At 44.1% G+C, this 22754-nt stretch overlaps 1 protein-coding gene across 23 annotated transcripts in view; it reads right to left on the reverse strand.

Moving 5' to 3' along the window:
- Window positions 1-22754, reverse strand: part of rap1gapa (RAP1 GTPase activating protein a) — a 448318-nt gene that overhangs the window by 89074 nt on the left and 336490 nt on the right. For 22 of the 23 annotated variants that reach the window (XM_059952366.1, XM_059952382.1, XM_059952368.1 and 19 more), the window contains 6 exons: window positions 21130-21168; window positions 19340-19525; window positions 15602-15705; window positions 12233-12311; window positions 5185-5238; window positions 4391-4474 (listed from right to left, as the gene is read on the reverse strand). In XM_059952366.1, coding sequence (XP_059808349.1) covers window positions 4391-4474; window positions 5185-5238; window positions 12233-12311; window positions 15602-15705; window positions 19340-19525; window positions 21130-21168 — 546 coding nt within the window. Of the gene's footprint in view, window positions 1-4390; window positions 4475-5184; window positions 5239-12232; window positions 12312-15601; window positions 15706-19339; window positions 19526-21095; window positions 21169-22754 lie in introns of all 23 variants that reach the window. The other variant, XM_059952381.1, reaches the window with a different exon arrangement.

Genomic DNA, 22754 nt, shown 5'->3' on the forward strand with positions numbered 1-22754 from the left:
AAATTACCTCATCTTTAAATATCTCAGTGATCCGGGTACAATATAGAACGCAGAACTGTACAGCACAGTACAGGCCCTTCGGCCTACCATGATGTGCCAATCCTTTAACCAACTCCAAGATCAATCTAGCCCTTCCCTCCCACAAAGCCCTTCATTTCTCAATCATCCTGATGCTCTATCAATAACTCTGGGAGACTGGAAGTAGAGTACATAATGATAGGCTTTTATTAACAGCGAAAACAGAGCACGACCATGTTGAAGACTGAGGGAGGAGCAGTGCCCCAATCGCCTTTATACCGGGGTCTGTGGGAGGAGCCACAGGAGCAGACAGCGGGGGGGGGGGGGGGGCGGTGTGACCAGACAGGTATACATGGTTTACCACACATCCGTGTCCCTATCTAAGAGTTTCTTAAATGTCCCTAATGTATCCACCTCTATCACCACTCCTGGCAGTGCTTTCTGTATATAAAAATCTACCTTTGATATCTCTCCTAAACAAGGACATCCCTTTAGAACAGAGGTGAAGAGGAATTTCATTCACCCAGCATCCTCTTTGACTTTCTACCGTCAGGCAGGAGACTCCGATGCATAAAGACAAGAACAGTCAGGATTGGGAACAGCTTCTTTCCTCAGGCCAACAGGCTTCTGAACTCACTGTCACATCACATTCAAAGTGTCACTGGATAATTTGTACTGTACCTTACTATATTTAATTTATGCACTTTGTTTTGTTTATCTATGTGTAATTCATTTGTAGATTTAATTCTTCTTTTCCTAAGTTATTGTGTGTTATATGTATGTTATGGGCACTGCTGTCCTTTACGCCTTGGTCCGGAGAAATGTTGCCTGGTTTGACAGTACACATGTATATCGTTAAATGACAACAAACTTGACCTGACTTCTCAAGAGCATTAGGGGATCTGAGATCGCACATGCCTCAGGCACATTATCATGGTCCCCGATTTCCGAGACAGACGTTTCTTCCACCCTCTCACTATACTCTCCACACAAATCCTTCAACAATGGACACATTAAGCAATGCCTGTTTGAGTCATGTTCAGTCTTATTGTCATTGAACCATACAGCTAAACGAAAGATTGTTTATCCGGGGCCAAGGTGCAAAACACAGTACACTTACAGTCACACACAGCACATACAGTTATGAGTCAGAAATTAAGATTAGCACAAGCCTCTGAATGGTGTGGCCTAAAGGTATGGGATGTTGGTCGGACAGCACTTGGCTCCCATATCTAAGAAAAGATGTGCTGGCATTGGAGAAGGTCCAGAGGAGGTTCACAAGAATGATTCCGAGAATGAAAGGGTTAATGTATGAGGTTCTGGTCCTGTACTAGATGAAATTTAGAAGAATGAGGGGGAATTTAGAAGGGGGAATCTCACTGAAACCCATCACATACTGAAAGACCTAGTTAGAGTAGACTTGGAGAGGATGTTTCTTATAGTGGGCGAGTCTAGGACCAGAGGGTACACCCTCAGAATAGAGGGACATCCATTTAGAATAGAATGAGGAAGAATTTCTTCAGCCGAGGGTGGTGAATTTGTGGAATTCATTGCCATAGACAGCTGTGGAGGTCAAGTTATTATGCACTCTATGGACTGAATGGCCTCTCTATTCTGTTTCTTTGTCTTATGGCCTAAAAACTAGAGCATGTATAACATAGTAGATGGTACTGTAAATAGTGTGGATCAATGTAGAGAGAAAATTGGAACAAAAACAATTTAAATGCACTTAATTTATTGTCAACAAGGCAACTTTATGGAGATCTAAGCTTCCGAGATCCAACGAAAAAGCCATCAGATACAGAAGCCTTGCTGTGGAGTTCTATGTTAATTACAGGATAGATGTGTGACTTCCTTGCACTCAGATGAGGAAGGAAGACAGTTTAAGATTTAAAGATTAACTTCATTCGTCGCACGTATATCAAAACATATAGTGGAGTATGTTGTTTGCATCGATGACCAACACAATGTTTGAATTGTGCAGAGAGCAGCCCACAAGTGTCACCACGCTTCTGGTGCTAACATAGTATACCCACAACTTGCTAATCCTTACCCAAATGTCTTTTGGAAAGTCTGAGGAAATTGGAGCACAGCAAGAAACCTGTATTCACGGAGAGAACGTAGAAACTTCTACAGTCCGTGCCCAAAACTGGACCCTAAGTGGTGACCGCTGCTGCTGTCATGGCATTGCGCTAACAGCTGTGACACCATGCTGCCATTGGCTGTGTCGGAAGAAGAAAGACCCTGTGATGATATTGTCTCTTCCCTTTCCTCAAGTGCTTCAAAGTCAATAGTTACTTTCTGAAGTGTGATCAAAGTCGAAGTCAAGTTTACTGTGAAGTGCACAAGTACACACATGCACAGGTGCAATGAAAAACTTACTCATAGCAGCGTCACAGGCACACAACATCAGAGACTCGATGTTCACAAGGAAAGCATCAATTAAACGTAAATTATACACAATTACCCAATGCAATGTAGATAAATGAGGCAGACAATTTGTACACAAAGCACTTCCAACAAATTAATGGCTTGGGTTGAAGAGGAAGTATTGATTGGGATAGTGAGTGAATCACCCTGCTTCCTTTTAATAAATGGTGGGATCTTTTAGACAATCTGTGTATTCATTGAGAAGTTTATTGTCATTCAACTGCATACATGCATACCGCCAAATGAAATAATGTTCCTCTGGACCGAGGTGCACAACACAGTACGTATAACTCACACACAACACATGAAGTAATAGCACCACAAATAAATTAATAAGTACTAAAATATATTCCAGCACTCCGTCAGCTGGCCATTGGGTGTTTAGCTTAGGGAGGAAGTCATGGTCAGCCACTGCGACCAAGGAAGACTCCCATCGTGACGATCACTCGCATCACTGGACCCGGACAACTGAGGCTGAGCGAGGGGAGCTGCCCAGTGCAACAGCTTTTCCACTTTAAAGAGACTCTCTCGCAGACTTCCTGTCAACTTTAGGTACGACGGACCAACCAATCAACTGAGCAACGAACTATCAGGTTAGAACAGAACCCCTTCTGGTGCTACATTCCAATATCTGCGATTCAACTGGTTAACTTCTTGGGTGCCTTTGTGTACAGGTACATGTGAATGCACATTATTTCCCCCCAAGGAACCACCTGAGTTTATGTGTTTTTGTGTTATCAGCTGGATTTCTCCTCTATGACCTAAGGCACTGCCTTGTAGCCAGAACTCACTCCTCCCAGGTACAAGGCTAGGGCTTTATGATCTGCTCAGGGAACCTGAGAGAGTGGTGGGTGGGAGGAATACCCTGCCAGGGGTGGTGGTAGAGGTAGATACACTAGGGGCATTTAAGAAATTCTTAGCTAAGCACATGGATGAGAGAAAAATGGAGGACTATGTAGGAAGGAAAGGTTAGATTAACCTAAGAGTAGGTTAAAAGGCCAGCACAACATTGTGGGCCGAAGGACCTTAACTGTGCTGTGGTATTCTATGTTGTGCGAAACGTGCCATCTGTGCCATTGTTTTCAAAATGTTGGGGACAGCCTGCAAGTGTCACCATGTTTTCAGAGCTAACACAGCATGTTAATCCGTACTGTACACCTTTGGAAGGTGGAGGAAACACTTGCAGTCAAGGGAAGAATATGGATTCGAACCTCGATTGCTGCTAACCACTACACTATCGTACCGTTATATTGTATTCTTACACTGGGCGTTATCAAGTTGGGGGTCCATGAAGGACATAAAAAAGTGGTTTCAAGTCTGCCTCCCAGAATAGCTTTTACTGTCTATTCCAAAGAAATAGTCACAGGCAGCAGCCCCGCTTCATTGTGCTATGGACACTTTGTAAGTTAGGTTGCGACAGGAGGAGGGTTGAGCGTGGGGCGAGCAATCTTACCCTGTACAAAACCAGAGGCACAGAAACACATGATCAGAGTTGTATTGTAGATGCACACTTTGACTATAAAATGAACCTTCGATCAGAAGCTCCAAAGAGCTCATCCCTGGGAAAGGAAGGACCTTCGGTGGGCTGTACCTTGAAAGCTGGAAAGACTGGCTCAGGTCAGAAGACTCTGGTGCAAACATAAGGAAATCTGCAGATGCTGGAAACACACACAAAATGCTGGTGGAACGGAGCAGGCCAGGCAGCATCTATAGGGAGAAGCGCTGTCGACGTTTCGGGCCGAGGGCCTTCGTCAGGACTCTGACTCTGGTGAGCTGCTTTCTGCAGCCTTTGCCCCAGTTGGGGTGACGGGCTTAAGCAGAAGCAGTCCAAATTGTGCTTTAGCCCAGCTGTGACCCAGAGCAAAGAGTGAAGCAGACACTCTACAACACTGAACCCCAGACAAGCATCAGGAGGGAACCCTGGTGGATATAGAGCACTTACCTGGCCGAATTTCTGATAAATCACCCCAAACTTAAAATGATTGCTGATAACATGTTCGTCAAATGTTACAATTAGCCGGGATGCCTATAAAAGACGAACGGAAAAGCATAACATCATTACAAGGAAACCTGGTTTCATCATTTACAACACTTGCAGTCTCTCAGGCATTTTTACAATTAATGTAGGCAGCAAGCAGGAACGAAAATAACAACGATTAGGCCTCATTCAGAATATTGTGTTCAGCTCTGGTCACTTTACTATAGGAGAACGTGGAAGCTTTAGAGAGGATGCTGCTTGGATTAGAGAGCATGTCTTATGAGGACAGGTTGAGCAAGCAAGGACCTTTCCCTTTGGGGAGAAGGTGGAAGAGAAGCGACTTGATAGAGGTGTATAAGAGGCATAGATTGAGTGGATAGCTGATGATTTTTTCCTATGGCAGAAATAGCTAATACAAAGGGGCATATTTTGGAGGAAAGTACAGGGGGAATGTCAGAGGTAATTTTTTTTTTACACAGAGGGTGGGAGAGTGGTTGGTGTGTGGAACGTGATGCTGGTGTGGTGGTAGGGGCAGACATATTAAGAGACTCTAAAATAAGCACATGGATGATAGAAAAATGGAGGACAATGTAGGAGGGGAGGGCTAGATTGTTCTCAGAGTAAATTATAAGGTTGATACAACATCATGGACCGAAACGCCTGCACTGCGCAGTGCTGTTCTATGTTCTATGAGACTGGGAAAGGTAGATCAGAGGAATGGAGAGGTTCTAGAAAGAACCGCCAAGGCTGATTCCTACCTTAGGGTACAAGACAGGGTAAAAACGATCCACGTTTACATCTTCACAAACAAGCTGGAAATAGAACAGAAGACTGGTTGAGCTTGTGTGATTCAGTTTGCTTTGTTGTTACTCCAGCTGCAGCAAGAATCTTCAAGCCATACATCTTTTATCTCTACTCAGAGATACAGCGCAGAACACGCCCTTCTGACTCAGCAAACCACACCGTCCGGCAACCCATCAATTTAACCCTAGCCTAATCACAAGACAACTTGCAATGACCAATTAACCTTTCAACCCGTACATATTTGGACTGTGGGAAGAAACCGAAGCACCCTGAGGAAACCCACACATTCTGAGGAGGAACGAACAAGCTCCTTACAGACGATGGCAGAAGCCCAGCACCCCAAGCTGTTATAGTGTTACGCTAACCGCGGTGTGCCGTACATCTGTACAATGTCTATATTACAGTTGTACAGAACTACAGGGAAACAGGCCACTCCATGCTGACCAAGATCTCTCTCGACCAAAACCTCAGTTTCCCACCATCAAGGGTATCTTCTAGAGCTGGTGCCTCAGGAAGGCAGTATCCATCAATGTGCACCCTCATCATCTGGGGAATACCCTCTTCCTCATTGATACCATCAAGGAAGAGGTAGAGAAGCCTGAAGGCACATAGTCAATGATTTAGGAAAAGCTTCTTCCCCGCCACAGTCACATTTCTGAATGGTCCATGAACACTGCCTCAATATTTTGAGTGGGTGTCTACAAACCCCACGTGACAAATAAAGCTAAATTTAAAACATTTTAAACCTTGTATGCAGAGTGGTGTGGCTGGTCAGGAGAGATTGTCATGTCCTATGTTACACAAAGCCAAATGGAACGAAAAGCCACGAGATACACTCAACCTTTGTCTCTGCATCTCCTCCCTCTCACCATCTTTGGCGCTGGTGGCATGGCCATAAGTGGCAGGATTAGTCTCCACCGGACCAAGCATCCATCCAAGGAAGCCAAAGGAAACCAAACCCCTGGATCTGAACCACTATGCTCTTTCCGATCCCAGGACTGGATTCAACCTGTTTCATCCTAATGGTTATAACCCTTCAACCATCAGACTCCTGAACTGGTGTGGATAACCGCACTCTCCTCAACACTTATCTCTGAACACAACCTATGGATCACTTTCAAGGACTCTATAACAGATGTTCTCAGTATTATTAATCTACTTATTTATTATTATTATTTGTATTTACACAATTTGCCTTATTTTGCACATTAGTTGCTTATCAGTCTTTGGGTGTAATTTCTTATTGATCCTATTGCATTTCTTTGTTCTATTCAGGATTGTATATGGTGACAAATATGTACTATGGTAATAAATTTACTTTGAACTTTGAAACCATAGGATATTAGTAACACAAAAGGTTCTGCAGATGCTGGAAATCCAGAGTAGCACACGCACAAAATGCTGGAGAAACTCAGCAGGTCAGGCAGCATCTGTAGAGAGGAATAAACAGTCGCCGTTTCGGGCCAAGACTTCATTAGGACTGGTTGACTCCTCAGGCTGAGACCCTTAATTATGACTGACTGATCTTTGGGCCGAGATACTTCATCAACACTGGTTGACCTTTTGGGTTGAGACCCTTCATGAGGATTGGTTGACCTTTCGTGGCGAGACCCTTCATCGGCAGTGTTTGAAGTGCTCCTAAGACATAGGAGCAGAATTATGTCATTTGGCCCTTCGAGTCTGCTCTGCCATTCCATCATGGCTGATCCTTTAAACCCTCTTCAATTTCAGAATGTCCTTTCTAAGATAAGGGGCAAAAAACCGCTCACAATACTCCAAGTGAGGATTCACCAGTGTTTTATAAATTCTCAACATTACATCCTGCTTTTATATTCTAGTCCTCTTGCAATGAATGCTAACATCTCATTTGCCTGCCTTTCTGCAGACTCAATCTGCAAACTAACCTTTAGGGAATCCTGCACAAGGACTCCCAAGTCCATTTGCACCTCAGTTTCTTGTATTTTTCTCTCCATTTAGAATATAGTCAACTCTTTAATTTCTTCTACCAAAATACATGACCATACACTTCCTGACACTGTATTCCATCTACCATTTCTTTGCTCATTCTCCTAATCTGTCTAAGCCCTTCTGCAGCCTCTCTACTTCCTCAAAACTACCTGCCCCTCCACCTGTCTTTATATCGTCCGCAAACTTTGCAACAAAGCCATCAATTCCATCATCCACACCACTGACATAGAACGCAAAATGCTGGTTCCAACACAGATCCCACTGGAACACCCTGAGCCAATAGACTGGCCCTGGACTTATTTCCCCTTGGCATAATTTACTTATTATTATTTATGGTTTTATATTGCTATATTTCTACACTATTCTTGGTTGGTGCGACTGTAACGAAACCCAGTTTCCCACGGGATCAATAAAGTATGTCTGTCTGTCTGTCTGTCTGTCGACTAGTCACCAGCAGCCAATCTGAAAGGCTCCCTTTATTCCCCTTCTTTGCCTCCTGTCAATCAGCCACAGCTTTATCCAAGCTTGACGTTTTGGGCCGAGACCCTTCATTAGGACTGGTGAAGGGGCGCAAAATGTCGACTCCATAGATGCTGCCCAAGTGGGATATTAGTATTTGCCTTATGCTCATTTGATTGTTATGATCTTATTAAGGACAAGACTTACATCATATCATAACAATGGCTCAGTAGAGCACATGCAACAAATGGCCTGAATACCATATCACCATAAGACACAGAAACACCTGTCTCTCCCACTCTCAGCACACTCCAGCCTTCACATACTCACAATGTGAAACAAATTCCCCTCAAATCCCCTCTAAACCTCCTACCCCTCACTTCAGAACTAAGTCTATGAGACATAGGAGCATTTGGCCCATCGAGTTTCTCTGCCATTCGATCGTGACTGATTTATTTTGCCTCTAAACCCCAATCTCCTGCCTTCTCCCCATAACCTTTGACACCATGACTAATCAACCTGCACTCTAAATATACCCAGTGACTTGGCTTCCACAGCCGTCCACAGAATTCCACAGATTCTTCACCATCCAGCTAAAGAAATCCTTCCTCATCTACGTTCTAAATGAAAATCCCTCTATTCTGAGACTGTGCCCTCTGATCTTCGACTCCCCCACTGTAGGAAACATCGTCCCTACATCCACTATATCTAGGCCTTTCAATATTCGATAGTTTTCAATGAGATTTCCCTCTCATTCTTCTAAACTCCAGTAAGTACAGGCCCAGCACCACCAAATGCTCCTCATACATTAACCATTTCATTCCCAGAATCATTGTCGTGAACCTCCTCTGGAACCTCTCCAACGCTAGTAAGTCTTTTCTTAGATAAGAGACCCGAAACTGCTCAGAATACTCCAAGTATAGTCTGTCCAATGCTTTATAAAGCCTCAGCATTACATCCTTGCTTTTATATTCTGGTCCTCTTGAAACGAATGCTAACATTGCATTTGCCTTCCTTACTACCGACTCAACATGTGAGTTAACCTTTAGGGAATCCTACATAAGGACTCCCAAGTCCCTTTCTGCCTCTGATTTCTGAATTTTCTCTCTGTTTAAAAAATAGTCCACACTTTTATTCTTTCTACCAAAGTGCATGACCATACACTTCCCTGCACTACTCCTTCTGCCAGTCCTTTGTCCATTCTCACAATCTGCCCAAGTCCTTCTGCAAATACCCTGCTTCCTCAATGCTACCTGACCCCCCCACCTATCTTTGTATCATCCGCAAACTTGGGCATAAAGCCATCAATTCCGTCATCCAAATCATTGACGCATAATGTAAAAGGAATTGGTCCTGACGCTGACCCCTGAGGAACACTACTAGTCAAGGCCAGCCAACCAGAAAAGGCCCCTCCTTTTTCTCCAAGTCTTAACCATTTCTTGAATGTGTTCATTTGATCCTACAAAGTAGCAGCTCAAAGAGCAGCTGATTTTTTAAAAAACAAAAATAAACTTTATTCATAATAAAAGTATTTACAAAATAACTGTAAAAACATTATATCATGTTTTCAGTCCTGTTCTGTTACATTCCTGCATTATCAACAGACGCAGGAGCTTGTGTCACAATTTGTCCTGAGCAGCTGTGAGACAGAGGACTCTCTGATCTATGGGACACATGCAATGCATCCCTGGGTTCAACTGGTAGATCAGAGAGTCCTCTGTCACACAGCTGCTCAGGACAAATCACAACACAAACCCACAGTCTGCAGACCTTAGGCAGAGCAACCGACGCTGTAGGAACATACACACGCATTCTCTCTCTCTCACTCCTGAGGATTGTGACAACTGCCACTGATGGGCACACTCACCCTTATCTGCAAAAAGCCCATCGAGGATTTAAATATTTTAAAATTATACAAACTTGACAGCTTACTTATTTCAATCTCCTCCATCTTCTGCACCTCTGTCTGTACGATACAATCAGACCGACCCTTGAACTCATAATCTACCTCATTATGGCCTTGAATCTTTTTGTCTTTTCACTTTCTCTGCAGTTGTTACACTTTATTCTGCGTTGTTAGTTTGACCTTGTTCTACTTCAATGCACTGTGTAATGATCTGATCAGTATGAAGAGTTTGTATGATAAACTTTCCACTGTAACTTCGTACATGTGACAATAATAAACCAGTTCCACAAAATGCTGGAGAAACTCAGCAGGTCAGGCAGCATCTGTGGAGAGGAATAAAGAGCCAACATTTCTGGCAAGCTCCTTCATTAAGTCTTAGCTCAAAATGTCGACTGTTTATTCAAAGATTCAAAGGTTCATTTATTATCGAAGTATACAACTCTGAAATTCTTCTTCACCAGATAACCATGAAACCAAGAAAGAAAAGAACAGCAGCACGGTCAGAAACTCCCAAAATCTCCCCTCCCCGCAGAAAAAATGACCAGAAAGGAAAAGGCACATCGACCCCCAAATCCCCTCCCCCACAACAAAAAAATGAGAAAGATCAGGCGAACAATATGGAATATAAAAACGATAAGACTGAAAAAAGTCTACAGTCCAAGTCCACATCCAAAATACAGAAAACCTGATTAACATTCTTAGGGCCCAGTGGCAGTTTCCTTCTCCAGCAGCAAAACGAGCCCACCAGCAAACAAAAGGCAGTCTCCCCTCTCTGTAGCAGAGTGATCCCACCAGTGATCAAAAAGCAGTCTCCCCTCTCCGTAGCAGAGCGATCCCACCAGTGATCAAAAGGCAGTCTCCCCTCTCCGTAGCAGAGTGATCCCACCAGCGATCAAAAGGCAGTCTCCCCTCTCTGTAGCAGAGTGATCCCACCAGTGATCAAAAAGCAGTCTCCCCTCTCCGTAGCAGAGCGATCCCACCAGTGATCAAAAGGCAGTCTCCCCTCTCTGCAGCAGAGTGATCCCACCAGTGATCAAAAGGCAGTCTCCCCTCTCTGTAGCAGAGTGATCCCACCAGTGATCAAAAGGCAGTCTCCCCTCTCTGATAACAGAGTGATTCCACCAGTGATCAAAAGGCAGTCTCCCCTCTCCGTAGCAGAGTGATCCTACCTGTGATCAAAAGGCAGTCTCCCCTCTCCGTAGCAGAGTGATCGCACCAGTGATCAAAAGGCAGTCTCCCCTCTCTGTAGCAGAGTGATCCCACCAGTGATCAAAAAGCAGTCTCCCCTCTCCGTAGCAGAGCGATCCCACCAGTGATCAAAAGGCAGTCTCCCCTCTCCGGTAGCAGAGTGATCCCACCAGTAATCAAAAGGCAGTCTCCGCTCTCCGTAGCAGAGTGATCCCACCAGTGATCAAAAGGCAGTCTCCCCTCTCTGTAGCAGAGTGATCCCACCAGTGATCAAAAAGCAGTCTCCCCTCTCCGTAGCAGAGCGATCCCACCGGTGATCAAAAGGCAGTCTCCCCTCTCCGGTAGCACAGTGATCCCACCAGTAATCAAAAGGCAGTCTCCGCTCTCCGTAGCAGAGTGATCCCACCAGCGATCAAAATGCAGTCTCCCCTCTCTGATGACAGAGTGATCCCAGCAGTGATCAAATGGCAGTCTCCCCTCTCCATAGCAGAGCGATCCCACCAGTGATCAAAAGGCAGTCTCCCCTCTCCGTAGCAGAGCGATCCCATCAGTGATCAAAAGGCAGTCTCCCCTCTCCGTAGCAGAGTGATCCCATCAGTGATCAAAAGGCAGTCTCCCCTCTCCATAGCAGAGTGATCCCACCAGTGATCAAAAGGCAGTCTCCCCTCTCTGACAGCAGAGCGATCCCACCAGTGATCAAAAGGCAGTCTCCCCTCTCCGTAGCAGAGTGATCCCACCAGTGATCAAAAGGCAGTCTCCCCTCTCCGTAGCAGAGTGATCCCACCAGTGATCAAAAGGCAGTCTCCCCTCTCCGTAGCAGAGTGATCCCACCAGTGATCAAAAGGCAGTCTCACCTCTCCGTAGCAGAGTGATCCCACCAGTGATCAAAAGGCAGTCTCCCCTCTCCGTAGCAGAGTGATCCCACCAGTGATCAAAAGGCAGTCTCCCCTCTCCGTAGCAGAGTGATCCCACCAGTGATCAAAAGGCAGTTCCCCTCTCTGTAGCAGAGTGATCCCACCAGTGATCAAAAGGCAGTCTCCCCTCTCCGTAGCAGAGTGATCCCACAAAGACAGGCAGCTGGCGTCACCTATCACATTCGCCTTGATGTTTCAATCTCTCTCGTCGCCTTAATTGACGAACAATGGAAGTTTATTTATTTCCATGGATGCCACCTGACCTGCTGAGTTTTTCCAGCATCTCTTGTGTTTGCCTGCAATTCACTTTCTCTGTAACTGTAACACTTCATTAGCCAATTTCAATTCCCTTTATTCTCACGTGTTTGTCTCGCTTCCACCTTAAATACAATCTCTGCCAATCTCTTGATTTTCACCACTTTCTACTGAAGACATTTCTCCTGAATTCTCCATTCCTTCGTCAGCCTCCTTCTTATCCCTTAGCTCTTCCCAATACCAGAAGCAAAGTTGCCCTCTCAGGGCCAGTCAGAACCCTTCTGAGTTGTAAAGCCTCCAATCAGTGCCTACCTTTGCCATTTGGATCACGTTTGGGAACTCAATTAGGCAGGATATGGGGATGACATCCTGGTACGTTTTGCATTTGGTTCTGCAGAGAAAATCTGGAAGTTAATAATCACATCCATGCTAAGAAAGTTTGCCAAGCAGTTTTCAATTAAAACTTTATAGACCAGATAAATGAATGCGTCATTACAAAATTCTCAGGAAGATTACAACTCAGTCCTTCTGGCTTACTGCAGTGGTTGATCTGCCACAGGTCTTATCTTCTCTTCATCCACAGGTGCTGTGAGGTAATGTTACAACTCTATAAAACCTTGATTAGACCACACTTAGAGTATCTGTTCAGTTCTGGGGCTTTTATTCATGTTTTGGTTTAGAATATAGAACTGTTGTGCCAATCTTTTAACCAACTCCAAGATCGACCTAACCCTTCCCTCCCACATAACCCTCCACTTTTCTATCTTCCATGTGCCTGTCTAATGAGTCTGCTTCTACCACCACACCTGGCAGGCTGTTCCGCATACCCACCTCTCGCTGTGTAACAAAAAGTTACTTCTGACATCACTTCCTATACTTTCCTCCAATCACCTTAAAATTATGCTCCCTCACAGTAGCCATTTTCACCTTTGGAAAAAGTCTCAGGCCATGCACTTGGTCTTATCATTTTATATACGGCTATCAAGTCACCTCTCATCCTCCTTCACTCCACTCGTTCAAAGTATCTTCATAAGACGTGCTCTCTAATCCAGGCAGCATCCCGGTAAATCTCCTCTGCACCCTCTCTAAATCTTCCACCTCCTTCCTATAATGAGGTCAGAATTGAATACAGGTGTGTTCTAACCAGGGTTTTATAGAACTGCAACATTATCTCATGGCTCTTGAATTTAATCTCCCAACTAATGAAAGCCAACACCTTCTTAACAATCCTATCAACCTGCACAACAATTTTGAGGTATCTATGGACTTAGACCCTAAAATCCCTCTTCCTCCTCACTGTTGAGAATCATACCATTAACCCTGTATTCAAAAATTTAAATTTGTCCTTCCAAAGTGAATCACTTCACAGTTTTCTGGGTTGAACTCCATCTGCCACTTCTCAGCCCAGCTCTGCATCCAATCAATGTCCTGTTGTAATCTATGACAACCTTCTGAACCATCTAGAATTCCACTAACCTTAGTGTTACCTGCAAACTTAGCAACCCACCCTTACATTTCCTCATCCAGGTCATTTATAAAACTCACAAAGAGCAGTTCCCTGTGGAACAGCATAGGTCACTGATCTTCAGACAGAATACACTCCATCTATCACCACACTCTGCCTCCTGTGGGTAATCCACACAGCCAGGTTTCCCTGGACCCCATGCCTCCTGACTTTCTGATGAGCCAACCATGACAAACTACTAAGGTGGTGATCAGTCTCACTGCTTGGGGAAGTATCTGATTTTGAGTCTGGTGGCCCTAGCGTGGATGCTACGTAGCCTCCTCCCTGATGGGAGTTGGACAAGCAGGGTGGGTGGGAACCTTTATGAGACTAGAAGACATAGGAGCAGAATTAAGCCATTTTGCCCATTTGCCATTCCATCATGGCCCATTGAATTCAACCCATCCAGCCAATGGGATCTCCAACTCACTCAGCCCAGCCTCTCTGCATTTCAAGTTGTTTAATGTCACTTCCAGTACACAAGTATAAAGGAGAACAAAATAATTGTTACTCCGGGTCAGATGCAGCACAAACAAAACACAATAAGATAACAAAAAACACAATGAATATAAATACATACACAAATGTATACTATAAACAAATATATAAGTTAGCTTATATATGGTGCATAGATTGATGAAGAATTGGCTGCAGAAAGTTGTAAACTCAGTCAGATCATCACTAACCACCTCAGTACCAAGGACATCTCCAAAAGACGATGCCTCAAAAAGGCAGCATCCATCATTGAGGACCCCCATCACCCTCTCCTCATTGCTACCATCAAGGGGGAGGTACAGGAGCCTGAAGACACACACTGAACATTTCAGGAACAAGTTTTTCCCCTCTGCCACCAGATTTCTGAAAGGACAATGAATCCGTGAACACCACCTCACCACTTTTTCTCTCTCTTTTTGCACTATTTATTTAATTTACTTTTAATATACTTCTTATAGTTTTATTATGTATTACAATGTACAGCTGCTGCAAAACAAAATTTCACAACTTATGCTGAAGTTATTAAATCTGATTCTCTGATGCCCATAAAATGACTTTAGGCACAGCAGTGTCTGGACATAAGGTGACCAACAGGTAGTGAGTGATGTTTGTGGGTGTGGAGGGGTGGGTTAGTGGGTGGAGGTGTTGATCAGCCTTACTGCTTGGGGAAAGTAACTGTTTTTGAGTCTGGTGGTCCTGGCATAGATTTTATATAGCCCTTTCCTGGATAGGAGTGGGACAAACAATCCATGAGCAGGGTAGGTGGGATCTTTCATGATGTTGTTGGCCCCCTTCCAGCACCCTTCTGTGTACTTGTCTTTGACGGTGGGTATGCTGATGCCAGTGATATGTTGGGCAGCTTTACTATGGCCTGCCCACAACGGTCAGTTGGTAGAGTAAGTTCTGAGTAAATTGTGTGCTGTTCCTCCAGCAGACGGCACAGTTGACTAATACAGCTCAGTGCTGCATTGACCCATCTGTCCTACAATCGCTTGGACCTCCTTCCATCAGGCAAAAGGTACCACATACAAGAACAAGGACTGCTGGACTGGGTAACAGTTTCTTACCCCAAGGCTGGGAGACTTCTCAACACCCTGCTACCACTTAGTAGCATTATACTGTTGTACGTAACGACCATCAATCTCAAAAACAGTTCCTTTCCCCAAGCAGTAAGGCTGATCAACACCTCCACCCACTAACCCACCCCTCCACACCCCCAATCTCCACTACTTTATCATTTCCTGTCAGTCACCTTATGTCCTGTGCCTAGCGTCACTTTAAGGACATACAATCGATCTGTGTGTATAAGCTATCCTATGTATTTATATTTATTGTGCTTTTTTATTATTGTATTCTTTGTCTTATTATTTTTTGTGCTGCATCAGATCCGGAGTAACAATTATTTTGCTCTCCTTTACTTGTGTACACGAAGTTACATTAAACAATATTGAATCTTGAATATTTAACTAAATGTCATGTATGCTCTTTATGCCAACCTGTATATCTACAGGATATATATATATGTTATTTTATCTAAAGTATGTGATTCATGTATTGTTTTACACCTTGGTCCCAAAGAAACAACGTTTCATTTAGCTGTATACATGTGCACTGGTGAATGACAATAAACCTGAACTTGAAGGATGAGTCGCTTCAAAATGGCCGAGAGGTCACTGACCTACCTTAGCAAGAGGCGGAGGTGCTCCTGGTCACCAATAATGTCATACTTGAGGGAAAAGACCAGGTGGCCCAGAACGTTGTCAATGCTGTAATAATTGAAATGTTCCTGAGGAAGGAAATGACCACATTAGATATTCACAAGGAAATCTTGTGCTCTTTATTCTTTATAGCATAGGAGAATGAGAGATGATTTCACGCAAGTTTATAAAATCATGAGGGGTATGGATTGTTATGGGCTAGTGAGGCCAAAACAGGACACCACCACACCGTAGCAGTTAGTGCAATGCTGTTACAGCTCAGGGCTCAGAGTTCAGTTCAATTCCGATGTCATATATGAGGAGTTTGTACATCCTCCCCATGGAACACGTGGGTTTCCTCCGGGTGCTCCGGTTTCCACCCACAGTCCAAAGACGTACCGTTTTGCAGGTTAATCAGTCAATGTAAATTGTCCTGTGTTTAGGCTAGGGTTGAATAGGAGAACAAGCAGAAGGAAATCAAGGCAACTGGACTTGCTGTGCTGTCTAGATGATGGCTTGCTACTCACCCGAGAGGCTTCGTCGGTTCTAAACCATGGTAGGCCGTTTTCCAGTTTATAAACTCTGAGTTGTTTGAAGGTATAGCAATCACATGAAGGTTGTTCAGACTCATAGAGGTAATGATAGATAGATAGATAGATAGATAGATAGATAGATAGATACTTTATTCATCCCCAAGGGGAAATTCAACATTTTTCCAGTGTCCCATACACTTATTGTAGCAAAACTAATTACATACAGTATTTAACTCAGTATAAATATGATATGCATCTAAAATCACCCTCCCAAAAAGCATTAATAAATAGCTTTTAAAAAGTTCTTAAATAGTTTACTAAAGTGCATTGAGTGGTAACTTAAATTCAGTCCTAACCCCGGCACTTTAACATGTCTTGTCCCTGGTGGTTGAATTGTAGAGCCGAATGGCGTTGGGGAGTAATGATCTCTTCATCCTGTCTGAGTAGCATTGCATTGACAGCAACCTGCCGCTGAAGCTGCTTCTCTGTCTCTGGACGGTGCTGTGCAGAGGATGTTTAGGGTTTTCCATGATTGACCGTAGCCTACTCAGCGCCCTCCTCTCTGCCACCGATGTCATACTCTCCAGTTCTGTGCCCATGACAGAGCCCGCCTTCCTTACCAGCTTATTAAGACGTGAGGCGTCCCTCTTCTTAATGCTGCCTCCCCAGCACGCCACCACAAAGAAGAGGGCGCTCTCCACAACTGACCGATAGAACATCTTCAGCATCTCACTACAAACATTGAATGACGCCAGCCTTCTGAGGAAGTACAGTCGACTCTGTGCTTTCCTGCACAGGGCATCTGTGTTGGCAGTCCAGTCTAGCTTCTCGTCTAACTGCACTCCCAGATACTTGTATGTCTTAACCTGCTCCACACATTCTCCATTAATGATCACTGGCTCCATATGAGGCCTAGGTCTCCTAAAGTCCACCACCATCTCCTTGGTCTTGGTGATATTGAGACGTAGGTAGTTTGAGTTGCACCATATCACAAAGTCCTGTATCAGTTTCCTATACTCTTCCTCCTGACCATTCGTGACACACCCCAGTATGAGAGGGTTATCAGTCTTATCATTGCATAAATGGAGGTGTGACTGTTGTGGAGACGCCGGAGTAGAGGTGTTAAGACTGCATTGTAAGTAGCTGTCAAACTGGAAAACGCATCCCTGAACAGAGGGGGTAAGGTACGACAGCTACTTACAATGCAGTCCTAACATCCCCACCCCAGCGTCTCCACAAGTCACTCCTCCATTCATGCAATGACCCTCTCATTACCTCTACAGCTCTTAACGATCTTCATGTGATTGCTACACATTTAAACAACTCACAGAGTATAAACTGGAAAACTACCCACCATGGATCCAGAACGGAAGAAGCCTCTCAGATGAGTGGAAAATGTCATCTGGACAACACGGCAAGTCCAGTTCCCTTGATTTACTGCTGCTTGGTATACAATGACCTGGATGACCGAGAACCTTCATAGACATTAAATAGGAGAGTCGATGGACAGTGCAGCTTGCTATATCTCTAAATAAATAAATGATCCAATGCGCCAACCAGCATAGGGTACTGGAGATACAGAGATGACAAAGGCTGGGATATGGAACAACAAACTCAGCAGGTTGAACAGGTGATGCTCCTCCTGCAGATTGTCCGATGTTGCCCAGGATTTCCCTCCAACTCCTGTTCAGCACATCACACAATAGACAGTAGCAACTTCTATCGCAAGCTGCTTCTGATAATGTTTCTTAGAATCAGAATTAAAATCAACTTTAATATCACTGGCATATGTTGTAAAATTTCTTGTTTTGCAGCAGTGGTACATTGTAATACATAATAAAAAGTATAAATTACAAGAAGAAATTAAATTGTGCAAAAAAGAGCAAAGAATAGTTTGGGGTTCATTGTCAGAAATCTGATGGCAGAGAGGAAGAAACAGTTCCTAAATTGTTGAGTGTATGTCTTCAGGCTCCTGTACCTCCTTCCTGATGGTAGCAATGAGAAAAGGGTATGTCCTGGGATATTGGAGACTTTAATGATGCCTATTTTAGACATTTTTTGATTATGACCTCGACGCTGGGGAGGCTAGTGTACATGATGGAGCTAGCTGTGTTTAAAACTTGCTGCAGTTTCTTTTGGTGAATTCTGGTCCTTCTGATGTTCTCACAATGAAAGAACCAACACTGCAGAAGATGCAGATGTTAGTCTTTAAAAGCAACAACCTCATGGAGAGGAAGAGAAGAGACGTCAGGTGTTGGAAACAGGAACCACAAACAATCTGCCTGAGGAACTCAGTGGGTCGAGCAGCGTCTAAGGAATTATTGATGTTTCAGGTCGGGTGCCTTCATTGGTTCTGATGCAGGATCTAGATCTGATATGCTAATAATCCCTCTTCCTCCACAGACGCTGCCTGACCCACTGAGTTTTTTTTGCACCATCTCATTAAAGCGATTCTAAATGACTCAGTGGGTTTGATGCTGTTTCCGGTGAGTGCTGACCTGATGTGGATCAGGGACCTCCGGAACGTGGCAGGGTAGCACAGCATTTTGTGCAATGCCATCACAGTGCCAGCGACCCGGGTTCAATGCCACCACCATCTTAGGAATTTGAACATTCTCCCTGTGACCGCGTAGCTTTCCGCTGCCGGCCCCAGCTTCCTTCCACATCGCAAAGATGTAGCGATTGGGGTTAGTAAATTGTGGCCGTGATATGTTGACACTGGAAGCAAGGTGACATTTGTGTGCTGCCTCCAGAAAATCCTTGAACTGTTGGTTGTTGATGCAAATGTTGCATTTCACTCTATATTTTGATGTTTCGATATACCATCATCACCATTATGTACTGTGCCTTATGATCAGGGGGCTAAGCAGGTGCTACATCTTGCCCTGCAGGCTAGTGGAGGAAGGAGCACCTCACACCTCCTTTGGTAGAGACGTATCTCCACCCTGCCACCCTATAAGAATAAATATTTAATAAACAATATTGGGAACTTGAGTTAGATGTAATTTAATTGAAATGTAATTAATGTAGTATGGATGCAAGCTATTTTGTAATTTATAGTATATTTATATATTGCTGCCTCAAAACAACAAATTTCACAACATATGTACATCGGTGTTAATAAACTTGATTTTGATCCACGTTATTGAAGCTGAAATGATCTACTCTCTAAACTAGAGAGAGCCCATACCTTTCCCAGGAAGTGCTTCCTGTAGAGTTTGGCAATTGAGTTGAATTCCAGCTTGTGTTTGGAAGGGGTTGATGAAACCCGCTCTGTCTCAGGAGAACTTGTGATGTCGTGGTTAGTCCCCTCGATCCAGTAGCCACCGAACTGAGGGAGGAGGATGATCGGGAAAGGCGGCTCCCGCTGCAGGACCTGTCAGGTACACAGATGCAAAGGCAGAAACAAAACGTAAACAGAAGGAGATGACACTACTCAAGAAGGCTGTGGAGGTCAAGTCATTGGGTGCATTTAAAGCAGAGGTTGATAGCTTCTTCATTAGTTAGGGTGTCAAATGTTATGGGGGAAGGCAGGAGAATGGGATTGAGCGGGAAAATAAATCAGCCATGATGGAATGGTGGAGCAGACCTGATAGGCCAATTGGCCTTATTCTATTCCGATATCTTATAGTCTAAAGTTGCCTCCATCATGAAGGACCCTCACCATCCAGAACTTGCCCACGTCTTGTTACTACCAGCAGGGAGGTGGTACAGGAGCATAACGGCCCACAATGAATGCTTTAGGAACAGCATCTTCTCCTCTACCATCAGATTTCTGAATGCAAGTGAACCCATGAACACTGACTCACTATTTTGCTGTCACATTTGCACTTTAATATATATTGCTCATTGTAATTTATAGTAACTTCAACACCATAAGACAAAGAGCAGAGTTAGGCCATTTGGCCCACTGAGTCTGCTCCACCATCCCATCATGGCCGATTTATTTTCCCTCTCAACCCCACTCTCCTGCCTTCTCCCTCTGATGTCCTGACTAATCAAGAACCTATCAACCTCCATTTCAAATGAACTCAATGTCATGGCCTCCACAGCCGTTTGTGGCAAAGAATTCCACAGATCCACCACCCTCTGCCTAAAGAAATTCCTCCTCATCTCTGTTCTAAGATTTAATTTTAATGTATTGCACTGTACAGCTGCCATAGAACAACAAATTTCACAACATATGCCAGTGGGAATGAATCTGCATCTGATTCAGATTCTGAGTTCAAGTACTGAATTTGTGTGAAGGGTAAATTCCAAGAGTCATCTGCTCCTGACATCAGGACTACTTTTTACATTAAAGATGCAATACCTGTGTAAATGTCGTGACATTCATGAGACTGAGGGACCAGAAATATTTTCCTGAGGATTTAGAGGCCAGGGGACTCAAGTTTGTTTCCAGATGTTGAAGAAATACTAGTTATTGGAGAGGGTCCAGAGGGAGTTCATGAGTAGCATTCAGAGAACGTACGAGGAGTGTTTTATGGCCCTGAGCCTCTATTTGTTGTAGTTTAGAAGAATGGGGGGGGGAGGGAGAATCTCATTGAAACCTATCGAATATTGAAAGGTTTAGATACAGTGGATGTGGAGAGGATGTCTCCTATAATAGTTGAGACATGGACCAGAGGGCACAGCCTGAGAATAGAGGGATGACCATTTAGAACAGAGATGAGCAGGAATTTCTTTAGGCAGAGAGTGGTGAATCTGTGGAATGCATTGCCACAGACGGCTGTGGAGGCCAAGTCATTGGGTACATTTAAGGCGGAGGTTGATAGGTTCTTGATTATTCAGGGTGTCAAAGGTAACGGGGAGAAAGCAAGAAATAGGGTTGAATGACATAATAAATCAGCCATGATGGAATGGCAGAGCAAAATCACTGGGCCAAATGGCCTAATTTTGTTCCTATGTTTTATGGTCTTATGATCATTAGATATGCTAGTCATTACCTCCTGGTCAGGAAATGAAATCTGAAGGTCGTACCTCATGAACGCTGGGGTACGGAATATAATCTTCTTCTGTCTGCAAGAGAAGAGATGAAACCATCTTGTTACACCATCATTTATGAATTCTGCAAGATATTTCAAGCACTTTGGTTTGGTTTGGGTTGGGGTTTTGGGAGTAACAGCAATGAAGCTAACCACAAGGAAGCTTTGCCAAGATTCCCCTCCAGGAAATCCCCGCAAAATAATCACCGTTTTATGTCCAAGTCTGAAAAAGCCTTTGTAATATGATGTACTTAAGTATTAATTGAGGAAATGAGTGGGAATGCAAGTCAGGAATGTTTCCATGACAGCAACATTGGGAACATGGACAATAAAGTTTGTAAACTGCTATCGGTGATTCCCTGCAACATCAGGTTTCTGAATGGACGATGAATACTATCTCACTACATTTTTTTTGCTCTACTTGTACAGTATTTATTTAATTTAATCTTTTACAGATACACTTCTTGTGATTTATAGGTTTTTAATATTATTACTGCTGCCATAAAGTAACAAATGTCTCAACTTGTGTCAGTGATATTAAATCTAAATCTGATTCAACAGCGCTCTGTGGTTTGCAGTCTTTGTTATCACGTTCACAGTCCGACAGCTGGAGCTGCAGCTCGATGACCTTTGGCTCATACGGGAAACAGAGGACAGCAGCTACAGGGAGGTAGTCACCCCCGAAGTTGAAGGAAACAGGTACTTGGGTGACTGTCAGCAGAGGGAAAGGAAACAGGCAGCCAGTGCAGAGTACCCCTTTGGCAATTCCCCTCAGTAGTAAGTGTACCACTTTGGATACTGCTGGGGGGTAGAAACAACCTACCAGGTGGAGCTGGAGCAACTGAGTCTCTGGCATTGAGTCCGACTGTGTGGTCAGAAGGGAAGGGGTTAGAAGAGGATTGCAGTTGTGACAGGGAATCCAATAACTAGAGAAGTAGACACAAAATTCTGCGGACTTGAAAGAGCCCTCTGGATGGCATTTTGCCTCCCCAGTGTCAGGGTCAGGGATGTCTCAGATTTGGTCTTGTTACTACCAGCAGGGAGGTGGTACAGGAGCATGACAGCCCACAATGAATGCTTTAGGAACAGCATCTTCTCCTCTACCATCAGATTTCTGAATGCAAGTGAACCCATGAACACTGACTCACTATTTTGCTGTCACATTTGCACTTTAATATATATTGCTCATTGTAATTTATAGTAACTTCAACACCATAAGACAAAGAGCAGAGTTAGGCCATTTGGCCATTAGACCAGATTTGGTCCATAGCATTCTAAAGGGCGAGGGTGAGCAGCCAGAAGTTATGATACATATTGGTACCAACAACATACTGTAGGGTAGGAATAGGGAGGTCCAAAGAGAACATATGGAGAATTAGGTAGAAAGCTGAAAATCAGGACCTTCAGGGTATTAATCTCTGGCTTGCTGCCTGTGCCACTTGCCAGTGAGGGTAGATGATCTGGCAGATGAATGAGTGGCTGAGGAATTGGTGAAGAGGGCAGGGGTTCAGAATAATAGATCATTCGGATCTCTTCTGGGGAAGGTATGACCTGTACAGAAGGGATGGGTTACACCTGACCCCCAGGGGTTGCTAGAGCTGGGGGGGGGGGGGGTTAAAC

This window comes from Hypanus sabinus, chromosome 27, assembly GCF_030144855.1.
Source record: "Hypanus sabinus isolate sHypSab1 chromosome 27, sHypSab1.hap1, whole genome shotgun sequence".
NCBI classification, from domain to species: domain Eukaryota; kingdom Metazoa; phylum Chordata; class Chondrichthyes; order Myliobatiformes; family Dasyatidae; genus Hypanus; species Hypanus sabinus.